Source organism: Sinocyclocheilus anshuiensis, unplaced genomic scaffold (genome assembly GCF_001515605.1).
Source record: "Sinocyclocheilus anshuiensis isolate Anshui unplaced genomic scaffold, SAMN03320099.WGS_v1.1 scaffold1230, whole genome shotgun sequence".
Taxonomy (NCBI): domain Eukaryota; kingdom Metazoa; phylum Chordata; class Actinopteri; order Cypriniformes; family Cyprinidae; genus Sinocyclocheilus; species Sinocyclocheilus anshuiensis.
In genome coordinates, this window is record NW_015558637.1 from 77,622 (window position 1) to 94,153 (window position 16,532).

The window sequence follows — 16,532 nt, forward strand, 5'->3', positions numbered from 1 at the left end:
ATTTTAAGACCTTTACGAATACAAAATGAACAGGGAAAATGGTTATGGACGAGTGGTCTATCCAGCAGCTTTTTCCTTATTTCGGAGGGGAAGCAGTTTGTCATAGCAAACCCATCACGTGGCTCAGGTCCGCTGAAGTAAACCCTGTGGTACCACATAGTTTGAATATTATTGCTGAGTGGGATTTCTCCTCATTCCTTGGTCTTTTTAATCATTTCCAGGTTTCTTTCTTTCTTTTTAAAAAGTTAACTAAAATCTTGTATTGTAACTGCATCATCTGGCTGCTAATAGCATCTTTCTCTATTGACGATGAAAATATCTGAAATTATTTACATCAAAATTATTTAAAAATGTACGACTGACATGCTTTTGATTCAAAAACATTAATGTACGGTGATTATAATTAGGTGTTCTTATTCGCCAGTGGTTCGTGTCTCTTTAAATTTCCTGCCCTACATTCAGCCAGCGGCAGTCACGTCATAATCAGGAAAACACAATGGCGGATGCCAATGCGGCAGTAGCTGTAGTGACAGTTTCATTGGTTCTTTTAGGACTTGTGTCGGGGTTAAGCTTATCGTGGGCTCTTCTACCAGTCGCTGTAGTTGTGCTTATTTTTGTACTAGCCAGTGGATTAAAGGGACGAGATGAACTTGCACATTTGAACGTTTGCGTGTTGGTGCTGGGAGATATAGGGCGCAGTCCTCGCATGCAGTATCATGCGCTCTCTCTCAGCAGACACGGATACAATGTCACCCTAATTGGCTTCCTTGGTATATACATTTTAACGCATGCACTTCATATTGCATCACTATTTGATTTTATGCATGATGTCGAATGTTCCCCCATGTTTGAATGCAAGGCGTGCTGATAAACTAAATCACTTCGATATGCATTACATATACAGGTCACAGGGCTGATTTTTAGCACCTCTAACACTGGCATGTTGCTCACATAGGTACTAAACCTCATCAAGACATTATTGAGGATGACAGGATAGACATACTTCCCATTTCAGAACTAAAGGGGCTTACAGGTAATATAAACGTATACACAGAAAGAAAGCATAAAAGCACAAAAGTCCATGCTCAGTCATTCTGATATAAAGAATGTGAACTGCATTTTGCCTTTCAGTTGGCCCCAGAATTTTCAGGTATGCTTCAAAGGTGATGTTCCAGTCTTTCCATCTGTTCTATGTGTTGATAAAGATTGAGGACCAAAGCTATATCCTTATGCAGGTATCTGTTTTTTTGTATGAAGCAAAGTATGAAGTCATTTTTATATGTTATTATGTCTTCAAGTGAAACTCTAAGTCACGTGTGCATTCTGTAGAATCCTCCTGGACTGCCAGCTATAGCAGTGGCATGGGCAGCAAGTCGTTTCAGGGGAAACCAGTTCATCATAGACTGGCACAACTATGGATACACCATAATGGCTCTCACTCATGGGGAGAATCATTTCATTGTTACGTTGGCAAAATGGTAAGTATCCTGGTATGACACAGTGTGTTTTGAGCCGTGTTTGGGAATAGTCTGAACTGTGCATTGTGTTGTTGGCAGGTACGAGAAGCTCTTTGGACGTTTCTCGGATAATAACTTATGTGTCACTAAGGCAATGAGAGAAGATCTTCGGAAAAACTGGAATATTGAGTATGTTTAGTGTTCATTTAGAATCAGATAATACTTTATTTACATTTATTATTATTATTATTAAATAAACATTTAATTAATGACTAATAATAATATTAGTAAAACAGTTTACTTTTAAGACAAGCCAGTTAATCAATTTTGCAATTGTAGGGCAACCACATTATATGACAAGCCACCCCCGATATTTAGAGAAACGCCTCTGAAACTTCAACATGAGCTGTTTATCAGAATGGGCAGTACTTACTTACCATTTAGGCCTAGGTAAGTATTTTCATGTAGAACCATTTGCTCCCATTCCTTGCGGTTACACATATAGTAGTATAAACGTTTTCTGAAAAGGATAATATCCTCTCGCAACTTAGTCTTTGGCATTTTATAAATGTTTCACACATTCCTCTTTATAATCTCTTAGTCCTGATGTCACTAAGGAGTACATGGAACTGACAGCCTTCACAGAGCACAGTACTCAGACAGGTGCTGTGACGCGCTCTGCTGGACGTCCTGCTCTGCTTATCAGCAGCACCAGCTGGACTGGTCAGTGCTGTCTACACTGAGATATAGGGATATTATCCTTCATTCCTTTAACTGAAATGTCCTAACTCTTCATTATTTATGTTTTTATGTTCAGAGGATGAAGACTTCTCAGTTCTTTTACAAGCTCTTGAAGGTTATTATTATTATTATTTCTCTCCATATACACTACTGTATTGTGTTTTTTGGGGTCAGTAAGATTTTTTTTATTTTTTATTTAAATACATATATTCAGCAAAGACGCATTAAATTGATCAAAAGTGACAAAATATATTTAGTAAAAAAAAATTAAAGGGGTCATATGATGCGATTTCAATTTTTCCTTTCTCTTTGGAGTGTTACAAGCTCTAAGCTCTTAAAGAAGATCTGTAAAGTTGCAAAGACTAAAGTCTCAAATTCAAAGAGATATTCTTTATAAAAGTTAAGAGTTAACCACGCCTACCTAAAACGGCTCGTTCTAACATGCCCCCACATATCTACGTCACTATGTGGATGCAACAAATGCCTAGTTTGTAATGGGTTTTCATGTTTTTGTCTCATCGCTCCAGCCGGACACAGCATCAACAGTATGGTAAGGGGCGTAACATTTCCGACACACGCTTGAGGTATTCGGCGAATGTTTTTTTTGTATCATTTTTTTTCTTTTGAACTTTCTATTCATCTAAGATTCCTTTGAAAAGTATATCAAAGTTTCCACAAAAATATTAAGCAGAACAGCCGTTTTCAACATTGATAATCATATTATAATGATTTTTGAAGGATCATGTGACACTGAAGACTGGAGTAATGATGCTGAAAATTCCACTTTGCCACCACAGGAATTAATGTCATCTTAAATATATTACAGTAGAAAAGTTATTTTAAATTTTAATATATTTCACAATATTACTTTTTACTACATTTTTAATAAAAACAAACTTTATATATATATATTTTTTAATCTTACCAACCTCACACTTTTGAACTGTAGTGTACCACAACCTTTTCTGTAATTTACAGTTGTATATTTATGTATTGAAACTTACTAGACCATGTAATCTTCAACATTTGATTCTTTTTTTATCCAATAGAGTATGAGAAGTTTGTAGAGGCAGGACACAAACTTCCATCATTGGTTTGTGTGATTACAGGTACACGCCACAATGTCTAATATGTATAAATGTCCATAAAATCAGCTGTGGACCAATGCCTCTGTTTGTGTGTTTCAAACACTGTGATTTATCAATATAGGTAAGGGTCCTCAGAAGGAGTATTACAAGAAGCTGATTGACTCTAAAGAATTTCATCATATCAAGATTTGCACTCCATGGCTGGAAGCAGAGGATTATCCAGTTTTACTTGGTGAGAGGATCTCTTTAACAGTATTATAAACTTAATAGACCAGGAATTGCTGAGTGTCTTGACCTAAAACACACGTATTTACATGAGTATGATGTTTTGGCACAGGTTCTGCTGATCTTGGGGTCTGCTTGCACAAATCCTCCAGTGGTCTTGACCTTCCAATGAAAGTGGTCGACATGTTTGGTTGTTGTCTGCCAGTCTGTGCCATACACTTTCAGTGGTAAGATTGTGAGACTGGTCTTTTATAGTAGGTGTGGGTTATGTAAGGTGTCATCTGCTCATTATTTGTATCTTGTTAGCTTGCACGAGCTGGTGAAACATGAGGAAAATGGGCTCATTTTCAAAGACTCCAAGGAGCTGTCTGAACAGTTAAAGGTAAGGCATCTATTGATTAAAAAACTGCTCTATATGACTCAAGATTCAAAACCAAGATTTTTTTTCTTAAAGGTGTTGTATCTAACTTTTTTGACCGTACTAAAGCATTAAAATACCATAATATGTTTGCATATATTTAGGAAACATGTTAAGGCCCAATCCCAATTCTATTTCATACCCCTTCATCTTGAAACAGAGTGTCAAGGGGTAGGGCTGAAATTATTCCCCTAAGAAATGGGACACCACTACTACACCATTACATGTCATCATACGTCGTTGCTAGCTGCTACAACACACACACACCATGGTCTGTATGAATACTGGTGTGCATTAGAGCTGCACAGACGCACATAATTCACTCACGCAACTTTCATATCTCTCTCAAAATGGCCATATTTGAGAAAAAAAGTTTGGAGATTTCTAATTATTAACTAAGTTCACAATTGTTCCTCCAAGAAACAGTCCTACAGCCAGTTATTCGACTTTTGAAATGTGTGTTCCGTGTCGAAATGTCTGTTTTTGTTTTGGTCTGTGTGATTCTACCCACTGCCAGTTTACCCAATAATGTTTCGACACCTCGGGTTGCCAGTTGGCAGAAAACTCAGCGTATTGCAGCAAACGAACTGGGTCAGAGATTGCAGATTCTAACGGACCTAAAAAGCCTCAGCATCCATCTAAAAACTCTATGATCATAGGCATATTAAAACACAGATAAACCAACTCATTAGCTTACAGTGTAAGGCTCGTCGTTTCAATATTACATGATCTTGCTAATATAAACGTGGCAAATGCTTACAACTAATTCTGTTATCTCTGTAGCTTCTGCTTTCAGACTTCCCTAGTGATCAGGGGAAACTGGGCATCTTCAGGAAGAATCTAAGGGAAAGCGGGCAGCAGCGCTGGGATAAGAACTGGGACCATAACGTCCTGCCACTTATTAAAGAGCACTGCGACTGACTGTCTAGGTGATGGGTTTATCTAACGTTCTCTCAAATCCTTTGACTCCCATTCAATGGAAAGTTACTGTCAGGTATTTGCACAGGGTACACAATTTTAAGCTAACTGTCCCCACAACGGGACAATCAGCATTCCAGCAATGCAATTGGGAAAGACTTGAATATGAGAATAAAAAGCACACTATCCTTGTAAATATTATGTAAATAAATACTTTTACTACAAAGAGATAGTTTCTGTCATGCATATATTTTGATCATTTCTATAGTGGAGGCTCGGTTGTATGGAAATACTTGAGGAACAGAATCTTTTATAACGACATGTCTCAGTCCAGCCATTTCTGTAAATTAAAGAAACATTTTATGCATTATGGAGAATCAGGAATTATGAAAACATTTTACATCGACAGTGTAACAGAATAGAATATTATTAATAATATGAAACCTACCCAATTCTTTCTTGAAGCAGTCATACGTCTGTGGGTTACGTACAGTAGATGCAATGTAAACATCAGGATGTTCTTCTTGAACTTTGCAGTTCAGAAGCCTGCTCAGCAGTCTCACCAAACAAGCAATTATATCAGGATCATACACCACATCTGTTTCAAACAAACACAGTAATGTTACTCAAAACTTTTCAAACATCATAATTTCATTTGATTAGACTTGATTCAGAGACCTTTTAATCACTGAATGAAAATAAATCACATATGAAACTATAATGTGTGTGTTCCTGCAAATATCCCTGGGTTTTGTGTCACCTGCGGCAATGATGGTGCTGGCCTGTATTCTTTGCAGCTGTTCATCAGACACATTTTCCCAGTCCAGCTCCTCTACGCACACTGATGCACTGTTGCTGTCACAGTTAGTTAAGCAGTTTGTGATATTGTCCTTCAGCCTCTGAAGCACAGTTTGATGGCAGTCACTGAAGATGTATTTGGTTAGGCTGGATGACCGACACACTACAATGCCGGTAAGTCCAATTCCGCTACCCAGCTCTAGAACCGTCCTGCATGTACAGCACAGGGGTGATCAACAGTATGCACTTATAGTTGCATGCTAATAGAATAATTCAAACAATTAACTACATAGTCATTTCAATTAGTTTTTCTATAAGTAGCTGCAGTAGTTCTTTGAATGTTTCTCATACTATTCTAAGTCTCTTTTTTTATGTTCACCAAGGCTGCATTTATTTGTTCATAAATACAGTAACACAATAATATTGTGAAATATTATTACATTATTTTAAATAACATTTCTGTTTTGATTTATTTTAAAATGTAATTTATTCCTGTGGTGCGAAGCTGAATTTTTTTAGCCATTTCTTTGGTCTTCATTGTCACAAGATCCATTAGAAATCATTTTGATATGCTGATTTGCTGCTCAAGACAAATTTATAATCAATATTGAAAACAGCAGAGCTGCTTAATATTTATGTGGAAACCTTGATAATTTTTTTCAAGATTTTTTTGGTGAATAGAATGTTCAAAAGACCAGGCAAAACTTCCAGGTTTAAAAAATGTCAGATTAGAAAATAAACAACAATCACAACTAAAATGGCACAGAGTTGTGAAGTGTCAGAATTACTTGTTTTTGAAGATGTATGTATTTTCCAACGCCCATTCAGACAGGTATAGGGCAGCCTCCCAGGTAACCAGACCTGTGGTGCCTTCAGAGATGAGGGCCACATTCTCTGCTAGACTAACAGCATCTCCTGTTGGCTGAGATTTTATACTGTATTTTGTTAAAATGTATAAATGTCTTTAAGGTCCAGTGCTAATGTGATCAGACTCACCAGTAAGTAGGTTTTGTAGCACATGTCCTCCTCCTGTGCACACATGACCTCACCGAGCGCTTCATACAGTACATCCAGAGGTTCAGCCGCAAACATCTCGTGCTACAAAAAATGAGTCTTATGAAAATAAGCAGGATCTCAAAATATGTGGGGGAAAAAATTTATAAAACTGATTGTATATGATTGTAAAGAAACTAAACCAACCCTTTTTAACAATTCAGTTAGGAAACGTCTTCTGTATTTCAAATAGGGGGGATTCTTGAGACAAATGGGATGTAAACATGTCTGCCAAAAAATAAAGAAAAATTGGGTGGAAAATTACTTTCATTTTATCAATTAAATAATTATTTCACTTTCATAACAGCTTGTTTACCTTCTGAAGAATGTCCACTATGATATCCGAAGTTGTTGTAGTCCTAATTTCTCTGTCTAAAGACTGCAAAAACATTTTGCGTTATTAATGGAAGTAAAGAAGACATAAAACAATTCTGAAGTCATTTCTTTCTTTTTGTAATAGTTTTATTTTCAGGGTTTTTTTACAGTTTATTTTTTGATACAGACAAAACATACTAACATTACAACTGTCATTTTACATTTTGGAAAACCAAATAACAAATAAAGAAAGGGTGAAAAAACGCAGCTCATATGTAATTTCTTAATGCATTAAGGGCATGTTGCAATGTTTTACTTACATCCCATGGAAATGTATTCAAAAGACTCATAGCGAAGAAGTTCATTTGAAAGGTGTGTAGAACGTCTTTTCTTGTATGGTGGCCCATTCCTTCCCCTTCTTTAACTGTCATTGGATGTGTACAATTCATACAAGTCTGCTTGCTGCTGTTATTTCTAGAGACTACGGAAGATGCATATGTGAATTCCATAGTGAATTTCTTCGTGAGTGTCAGTCCACATGTTGTGGTTGCAGCGCCACCTGCCGGGGTGGCTGTGCATCAGCGTCAAATCATATGGCTGTGCGACTTTACTGGCTTGCAAGACTAAAAGCCCCGCCCACAAGAATCTCAGCAAGTAGATGTTCCTTAACCTATTTAACTTAAAGAAAAATACTTCCATGATGTCTAAATATTAGAACATTTTCAACATCTGTGCTTATACTTTAAGTTAGTCATCTATTTTTATTTTTTTTACAAGACTGGTCATAAGTTTTCAAAACATAGATTGTTCTAATTTGAATCCGAAAGGTAAGATTTATTATAATTTGGTTAACTGCTAGTTAGACAGACATAGAGGCTAATTTATGCAGCTGCCCCCTGTCATATTAACTATGCATTTCATACGCAATTTTAACGGGGCCGAGGTAAAAACGTCCTGGGGCCCCTGAAACCCATGGCGGCGCCCTTTGGACGGGGCTTGGCATAGCCATAGTTTGGAAGATTGCAGGACACAGAGAGACTGCTCTCCTCCTGGCTGAGCATCTTGATGATGATCATGATGGTAATGATAAGGAAGATGGTCGTGCAGCTACTACTTGAGGTTGCTGCTGCCAAAATATTTTATTGCCTGTGCGTAACTGTATATAAATACCGTATTTTCTCAGATGACAAAACCGAGATCCTAAAGTCCTGTTTTGGACTTGGACCAGTTAATCAGAAATTTCGGTCTGTGTGAAAAAAGTGCATATGCAAGCCACTGTTTAAAAACAGATTAAAGGGGTCATATGACGTTGCTAAAAAGAACATTATGTTGTGTATTTGGTGTAATGCAATGTGTTTATGTGGTTTAAGGTTAAAAAAACCACATTATTTTCCACATAATGTACATTTTTGTTGCTCCTCTATGCCCCGCCTTTCTGAAACGCGTCGATTTTTACAAAGCTCATCGGTCTGAAAAGCGAGGTGTATGCCGATTGGCCAGCTATCCAGTGCGTTGTGATTGGCCGAATACCTCAAGCGTGTGACGGAAATGTTACGCCCCTTACTATACTGTGAGGCCCTGTGTCCCGGCGCGACAAGAAAAAAAACAATAAAACCCATTACAAACGAGGCATTTCTTGCATCCAGTCGGGACATAATTACTGATTTATACTGATTTATACTGTCTTTTACGCGTCGGGTTGCGTATCACGCTGCGTAAACATAAAACCATGTCTGGAGAAAAGACAAACAACAAGCACTACCGTACACTGCTCAAAACTCGCGTTTGAATCATCAGTGGCATATTCTTTAAATATAAAAAAGTAAGTGTAAATACAACTTAACCACTGATTTCTAGTTGTGTCCTCTTTTGGAAGGCCAAACAAAGTAGTTTCGCTTTCACAACGAAACACACAGCGTCACACACGGCGGGTTAGAGTGAGCGGCGGCCGGCGACCTAGAGTGAGGAACGGGCGGCAGGCTTGAGTGAGCGGAGGCCGGCTTGAGTGAGTGCTGTGGGCGGGCTTGCGGCAACCACATGTAACGACCCCGGGCTGGACTCCGCTTTGTCCACGGTGAAAGCCGATCCGGCGATTCACAGCGTGAAGTTGATGTATTTCCTCAGCGACCAGCACGGATCAGCTCTAGGCATGACGAAGCGGATATCATCCTCTTTTGGAAGGCCAAACAAAGTAGTTTCGCTTTCACAACGAAACACACGGCATCTCCACAACATGGCCGCGATAGACATACCCTAAGTAGGGTACCCTGTAGTAACAACAATACTACAGTGAGAATAAAAGTTACACCTTCTTTCTTTGCGTGAACATTTGGGCGGCGTTATGCAAATCTTCCCACATCGTGACATAGACATGTGAGGGTGTGCTAGAACGAGCCGTTTTAGGTAGGCGTGGTTGACTCTTAACTTTTATAAATAATATCTCTTTGGATTTGAGACTTTAGTCTTTGCAACTCTACAGATCTTCTTTATGCACCAAGAGCTTGTAACACTCCAAAGAGAAAGGAAAAATTGAAATCGCATCATATGACCCCTTTAAACTATTTCCTGTAGGCTAAAATTTACTTTGTATTATGCTGACATTGTTTCTTTCATATTTCATAGCCCTTTAGTGATCCCCGGAGCTTCTCACTTCTCTAAACCATTTCCTGAGTTTGCGGTCATATCTTGTGACTAAGGCATCCTGGAGCCCTATGCAAAAAAAATGTTGTTAGTCTAAGACATAGCTAATGTAGGAATAAATAAATAAACCGAATTGTTAATGTGTTGAAATGCTTGTGTGTACAGTTTAGATCAAGCAAACGACACTGTCGTGTTAAAATGCTCGTCAGTTTCACAAAGCAGCGCAAATTGGCAGTGCCACACCCTCGTGTCAGCAGCTCCAAAATACTGAGTATTGCAGCACACAGACCACAAATACATCACCTCTGATTCCAACTCATCATGACTTATTTTCGATACATGATCAATATATTTTACAACGTGTGACAATTCTCAACCAATTCATAAGCATGTCAATTATATTACGCTTTTAATCATCTTGAAAGCTGAAGCCAGTTGTTTCAATAAAGTTTTAATAAGTAGATTAGTTATGGGCTAAGCGCATAATTACATTAATTATGTTCTGTTCGGAACGTACACCAGCATTCATTGTGGTTATGGTCGTTTGTTTTAATTATTCAGATGTATTTATAGCGTATTACCAGGGTATGTCTAGAAACAGACTACATATAGTAAACCCACATGCCTTTTTGCGATTGGTCGAGATAGAGTAGGCAAAGAAACCTAATTGGGTGAAATAAACATCGGTCATCTGAAGCCTCTATAGTCCGCAGTTGACATAAGAAGCCCTCCACACAACGCAACTTTCTCCCCCAGACACTTCGTTTCACTTCATTGGGTCTCAAAGGAAGCCAAAATGAGCGTGAGTAATTTTAAAACACATCGTCGCGTCGATACATTATTCTTTAGTTGTATGTCAAACGGTGTGTTTAATATTTGTTTATAGTTAAGACAGCATATGCTAGAATGTCTTCTCTTTATCTTAATTTAGCACAAATAATGCATATGTGCTCGTAGCAGCTGAAGTCTGGTGTTTATGGCTATTGATACTGTACAGTAGGCTATGTTGTCTATTTGGTGCATTGTTTAGTTGTTATAAAATAGTGTCTACTGAAGCACCCCCACGTGCATTGTGCATGGGTGTGACCTCCTCATATCTTGAGTGCACTTACTTTAATGCAGCAGTGTTGTTAATTCCATCATCCATTTCTATCATAATGTTGTACTATAATATTATAATGTTATACATCATAATGTTGTACTACTGTATTGTTGAACAAACAGTTATTATTATTTCCTTTAAAAAAAAAAAAAGCAGTGAGACAAATTTGTCTACAGTGGGTATAGAAAAGAATCACACCCCCTTTAAAATAATCACATTTTGTTGCACTGCAGCCTGAAATGAAGATGTACACTGAGTTTTTGTATTCACTCAGTGCAATTTATAACACCCAAGTGAAAGATATAACACTAACATGTCAGAAATAAATAAATAAACAAACAGAATCACTGAGTTGGAAAAGGGATCCACGGTGTGCTCAGTTTTTTATTCAGTAACAATGCATTAAATTGTCCAAAAGTGACAGTAAAGACTTTTACGTTGTTACAAAAAAAAAATACATATTTCAATTAAATGTTGTTCTTCTGATCTTCAGATAATGCTCAACAAAAATGTATCATGATTTCCACAAAAATATTAAGTAGCACAACCATTTTCAACTGTGATAATAATAATAAATGTTTCTTGAGCCCCAAATCAGCATATTAGAATGATTTCTGGTGGATTATGTGACACTCATGACTGGAGTAATGACTGCTGACTGTTTTTTCTTCTGTAATTTAGTTTCATAAAGTTAAGTTTTATGTATGAGCCTTTTCATGGAGCAAAACAGCCATAATCAAATAACAGAAAGTGAATAAGTTCAGGACAGAGGTTAACTTTGTAGCCTTGGCTATTGTGTTTGCAATACACGTAGTCTGTAACCCTTCAACATTTTAGGGTAATTCATCTTACCTTAACATGTTCAATCCTCTGGCATTTCTACAGATGAAGCAAGACTGGCCAATTCATGCCCAACTATGGTCTGAAACCATACAGTACCCAGGGGCATTGAAAAGGAGACATTTAGCTCACTTTCTTGCTAAAGCTCAGCGAAAGCAGCATGACTCAGTCATTCTCAACTATGCTAATCCAAAAGACTGAGCATCACCGGCCAGCTTCCCTTTTGCAGTTAAAATAAGCAGTTTAGAAAGTTCAGAAAGAAAGAATGAGGCAGGTCACACTGCTCTGAGAGTGTCGTTCTGCAGCAGCTTCTGTCTGAGAGCTGGTTTACGGTTACTCACACTGACTAATGTGGAAAGAATTCACCTCTGTTACACATCTGTTCTTTCACATTCTCAGTCTAAGCAACTTTTTCCCTTCTTTTCCTCCTCCTATCGCTCTTTTTTGACCCTCCTTTCTCTCCACTATTCAGCCAGCTGTAGCCTATCTCTTCTGCTATCATTACAACAGCTATAAAAATCTACTTTCCTCGGCAGCTGTGAATCACATACAGAGGCCTTGTGTGATTCATCGTGTGATTTTGCAGCTGCTGACCCAACCTGGCTTCTACATTTATACCAAATCTCTCAAAGATGGCATGGCCACTAGTTTTTAAAGATTGAATGATTAAATGATAGCTCTTCTTGTATCCATCGTCTCAGAAAAAGGGTACAAAGCTGTCACTGTGGCAGTACCCTGAAGTACAAAAGTGAAATTTTACCCTGAACGGTACAGAGTACTTTTTAAAGTACTTAGAGTGTACAAATTACTACGTTTTGAAAGGGTACCACCCCAGTGACAATTTTGTACATTCTTTAGGATAGAACCCATGCAGAGGTTTTCCAATAGAGCAACTGCGCCACATCTGCAGTTTTTTGAAAGTTCAAGTCTGGCACTTTGCCTTTCACCATTGGACTAGGATTTTCCTTTCAACGCATAGGAAAAATTGACAGCATTGCTTTTGTGAGGCTGATTCTGTCCACTCCATCATTACAGCTATAGTCTGTCCTTGGTCTTATAGGGAAAACCAGGCACAGTGCCCAGCTGTACAAGTCAAATTTAAGTGGATGCACATGTTCGGCTATTCATACCAGTAGTAAAATCAAATTATGCAGAATAAAGAGTAACTTCAGCTCTCTCTGTTTCTAACAGGGTGTGCTTGTGCAGAATTTGTCCTTTAAGACGGGACAGACTCTGACTGTTACAGGAGTCCCCAGTGCTGATTCCACAAAGTAAGTCTCCACTAAGCAACTTCTCAAATTCAGGACTTTAAAAGCACCAGGAGTCATATTTCTCATTTGCTCTTTTGCAGTTTTGCCATTAACATTGGTCACAGTGCCGAGGACATCGCTCTACACATGAACCCTCGTTTTGACGCCCATGGTGACCAGCGCACTATAGTGTGCAATTCATTACAGGATGGAAACTGGTGTGAGGAGCACAGAGAGGCCAGCTTTCCATTTAATCAGAACGAGGAGTTCCAGGCAAGACTCATATATATATCATAATTAAACTGCTGTTTAACCATAAACTTAAAGATGATAATAATAATAAATGGGGTGTGGATGAAATTTAATGGCCCCTTAGCAGGATTTTAATTAACATGCAATCTCTTTTCTTCCTTCAGATAAAAATCACTTTCACCAATGAGGAGTTCCTGATGACTCTTTCTGATGGTTCTCAGATTCGCTTCCCTAACCGTCAAGGTGCTGAGAAGTACAAATATATGTACTTTGAAGGAGAGGGCAGGATCCATGGGATAGAAATCAAGTAGACTAATCGGCACTTAAATAAGGCTTCTGTTGTATCCTGAATGCTGAAAGATTCTCTGCCTTATTTGTTCACTTATCCAGCTCTGTTATCCCACAATTTTCACTTACTGAGTATGGAGTATCTCAATCACACTATTATCACTTGTATATCAAATCAGCCTGATAATTTTACTGTGGCACTGCCTATCTAAAACCACTAGAGGGAGCGCAACTACAATAAATTGCCATGAGCGTCAACTTGTTTATTTGTCCTACTACTTTTCTATAATAAAACATCGTGTTCTTAAATCTGGTTTGTAACTAAAGCAAATTCACTAGCTATAGCTGTTGGCGTATAAAATAAAACCTGTTTTCACAGATAAACTAAGCATCTTTTACTTTTTTACTTGTTTAATGTGTTCAGACAGAAACATCTTTTGTGTTTACATTTAGTTATGATTCATTATGAGAGAACTGAAGGAGAACATTCAGAATGAAAGAAAAGCATTAATTCCATCAGGTGTTCATCATACAAACATGTTAAAATATGAAGTCCCACTGCCAGTTTAAAATAGGTCATTCATGACATGAATGAAATATTTAGTGCATGAGAAACTAAACAGCACAATTCAACAATTTATTGATATGTAGGAAACATGAATACATTATTACATTAAAACAACAAGTCTTAAATGTAGTCATGATACTCACGTCAAATAACTGATGTGCAACGCATTTTTTTTTTTTTTTTTTAATTATGGGGAACTTATGGGGAAAACTAAAAAAATGGCATAAACTGTAATTTACATCAAGCGTCATTTAAAAAAGATATATCACTTTGATAGTATCAATTTGTTGAAAATGTACTACCGCTAGACTGACAGTACAATGTATTGTAAAATAAAATATGACATGAGTATCATCAACTTCCAATATGTTACTTCATTTAAGTTCAAATGTTTTTCTTTCCATCTGTGCAACAATATCAGTGATCTTCCATAACATTCAGTCTATACTGCAATTGTTTTTCATTGTAAGGAGCAAATAAATGAACTGATACATATATAAAATGTCTCTTTTTTTTTTTAGCCCTGGGAATGTTGCAAAAAAAAAAAAACCTGATGTGAGGTTTTGACAGGTGGCACACAAAGTCCTGAGCTCGAGAGCACATTCTCAAGACCACATCATTGATCCATCCAATCACAATCAAATTCTACACCAACTCATATTTCTTCAAAAGGAAGAAGTCAATGCCCTGCATATTTCCTGTAGCCTACTGCTAAAGACATTTTTTAAAATGCACACTTCAGATCTCAACACCTCTTGGCTTTGTAGGCTTGGGAGATGAATAGCCAGCATAACTGCACAGATTATCTTATGTAAACTGGACATGCTATATGCCTCAGATTCAGTCTGGCCCTCAGGTAAACTGTTCAGTGCCTTGATTTTAACCTTTGAAATGTCAACTGGTATGAAAGTGAATCAGACTTACCACATTAGCAAAATTAAATGAATGTGTGTTTTTTTTTACACTGGAGTAAAGCTGAAGTATTATTCCCTATTCCACTCTATACAGTTGAAAGTGTAGTTATACATGATCAATAAAGTCAACATATGCAACTTACAAGTATGCACTTTATATTTTCAGTGTCCCAACTCCAACTTGTTCCTTCAGCACTACATCACTGTCGTTATCTTGCATCGATTGGCAGCCAGCTGTTGTTTTCGTCTCTAATTTGCCCGTGTTTTCTCCACCTCTTTCAGTGCATCATATTTTATCTGAACTTTTTAACATTGTTTTTTTAGCTTGTTCTACTGTTTGTCCCATAATACCCCATGCTATAGCCTGACACATACCTTGACTTCCACAGTAAGACGCTCACTAGCTAGTTTTATAGGACAGCAATCACTCAATTTGTATTTGCATATGTTCATTTTCCATTATACGTCACGTGTCAGAGATAATACATGAACCTTACAAAAGAGGAACTATAAGAGGGATTATAAGATGGATTTGTTCATTGGCATTAAAAAAGGGAGAGAACCAAAGATGCCTGTGCAGAATTTCAGTGGTAAGAGTTTTTGTAGCTAATATTAGCTTAGTCTAATTAATTAAGTTAATTGAACATTTAAACCTAAAAATATAGTTGTTCATGTAGGAAAGTTTGGGCTCCTCCTCAATGCATCCTATAAATGTTGTCATGTCTGGCACATATCCAGTCTGTTTTTCTTCATTGGTAACATGCAATTATATAGGAGGTGTTGGATTTTATATTTAGCTCCTTGCATTCATTCTTATCGTGTAGACAAAATATTAAGTAAAAATATGGATCTGCAATATAGTGCATACATTTAGCAAAATGCTCCTCTTTATGTTGAAATGGAAATGCCATGATTAACTGTTGCTAACATACTTATACTATTTCTAGTGATTTTACTCGCTTTCTCTGCCTCTGGTATTTTTACCATTGGAAATTTTGAATTAAGGACATCTATGGTTTACAAACTGCCTCTAAATGCAAAAAAAAACAACAAAAAAAACAAACCTCATTTGTATTTGAATATCTGACCCGCTACGATTATCATAATGTCACACAAAGTTTTTTAAACTATTAATTCAGGAATGTGGATTTTTCTCCAAGGTGAATCAGAATCAGAATCAGAAGAGCTTTATTACCAAGTATGTTTACACACACAAGGAATTTGACTTGACGACAGGAGCTTCCAGTGTAGAAGAAAGTACAAACATAGTGCAGACATACATGATAGTGCAGACATACATAGGAATAACACAGTAGGGATGTAATATAAAAAAAAATACAAATAAAAAAACATGAAATAATGTACTATATACAGAAATAGAAGTATAGGAACATTTTTTATTGTTTAGATAAATGTACAGATATGTTATTAGTGTGCAGATGTTATTTACAAAGTGTGCAGTTTAATATAAATATGTCAGATAACTATGTTAGTTGTGATGGATGATGTATAATTATGAAAAATTAATTGTTCAGGCTGAATATAGCCTGCGGGAAAAAACTGTTCTTGTGCCTGGCTGCTCTGGTGGTCAGTGCTCTGTAGCGCCGACCAGAAGGCAACAGTTCGAAGAAAGAGTGGGCTGGGTGTGAGGGGTCCAAGGTGATT

General features: G+C 37.3%; 3 protein-coding genes across 5 annotated transcripts; 2 read left to right on the forward strand and 1 right to left on the reverse strand.

Moving 5' to 3' along the window:
* The first annotated feature begins 479 nt into the window (after window positions 1-479).
* Window positions 480-5,048, forward strand: LOC107680860 (chitobiosyldiphosphodolichol beta-mannosyltransferase-like). 2 transcript variants are annotated; one of them, XM_016476921.1, is made up of 13 exons: window positions 480-770; window positions 956-1,033; window positions 1,132-1,235; window positions 1,330-1,478; window positions 1,557-1,646; window positions 1,797-1,907; window positions 2,059-2,180; window positions 2,275-2,313; window positions 3,248-3,307; window positions 3,408-3,518; window positions 3,624-3,738; window positions 3,818-3,893; window positions 4,713-5,048. In XM_016476921.1, exons 1-13 carry the CDS (start codon window positions 497-499, stop codon window positions 4,848-4,850), a joined length of 1,467 nt encoding a protein of 488 aa, XP_016332407.1. In that variant the 5' UTR covers window positions 480-496; the 3' UTR covers window positions 4,851-5,048. The 2 variants fall into 2 exon arrangements, with proteins under 2 accessions (XP_016332407.1, XP_016332408.1); XM_016476922.1 differs by lacking the exons at window positions 1,557-1,646; window positions 1,797-1,907 and having other exon boundaries at window positions 4,713-4,860.
* Window positions 5,049-5,068: 20 nt separating this feature from the next.
* On the reverse strand, window positions 5,069-7,518 carry LOC107680861 (protein-lysine N-methyltransferase EEF2KMT-like). The gene is made up of 8 exons (XM_016476923.1): window positions 7,334-7,518; window positions 7,015-7,077; window positions 6,846-6,926; window positions 6,642-6,743; window positions 6,434-6,567; window positions 5,608-5,855; window positions 5,296-5,445; window positions 5,069-5,187 (listed from the first exon to the last, which is right to left on the reverse strand). Exons 1-8 carry the CDS (start codon window positions 7,460-7,462, stop codon window positions 5,087-5,089), a joined length of 1,008 nt encoding a protein of 335 aa, XP_016332409.1. The 5' UTR covers window positions 7,463-7,518; the 3' UTR covers window positions 5,069-5,086.
* A 2,784-nt stretch (window positions 7,519-10,302) lies between these two features.
* Window positions 10,303-13,645, forward strand: LOC107680883 (beta-galactoside-binding lectin-like). 2 transcript variants are annotated; one of them, XM_016476957.1, is made up of 5 exons: window positions 10,303-10,455; window positions 12,787-12,866; window positions 12,947-13,118; window positions 13,262-13,414; window positions 13,506-13,645. In XM_016476957.1, the coding sequence occupies exons 1-4, from the start codon at window positions 10,450-10,452 to the stop codon at window positions 13,406-13,408; spliced, it is 405 nt and encodes a 134-aa protein (XP_016332443.1). In that variant the 5' UTR covers window positions 10,303-10,449; the 3' UTR covers window positions 13,409-13,414; window positions 13,506-13,645. The 2 variants fall into 2 exon arrangements, with proteins under 2 accessions (XP_016332443.1, XP_016332442.1); XM_016476956.1 differs by having other exon boundaries at window positions 10,309-10,455; window positions 13,262-13,645.
* The last annotated feature ends 2,887 nt before the right edge of the window (window positions 13,646-16,532 follow it).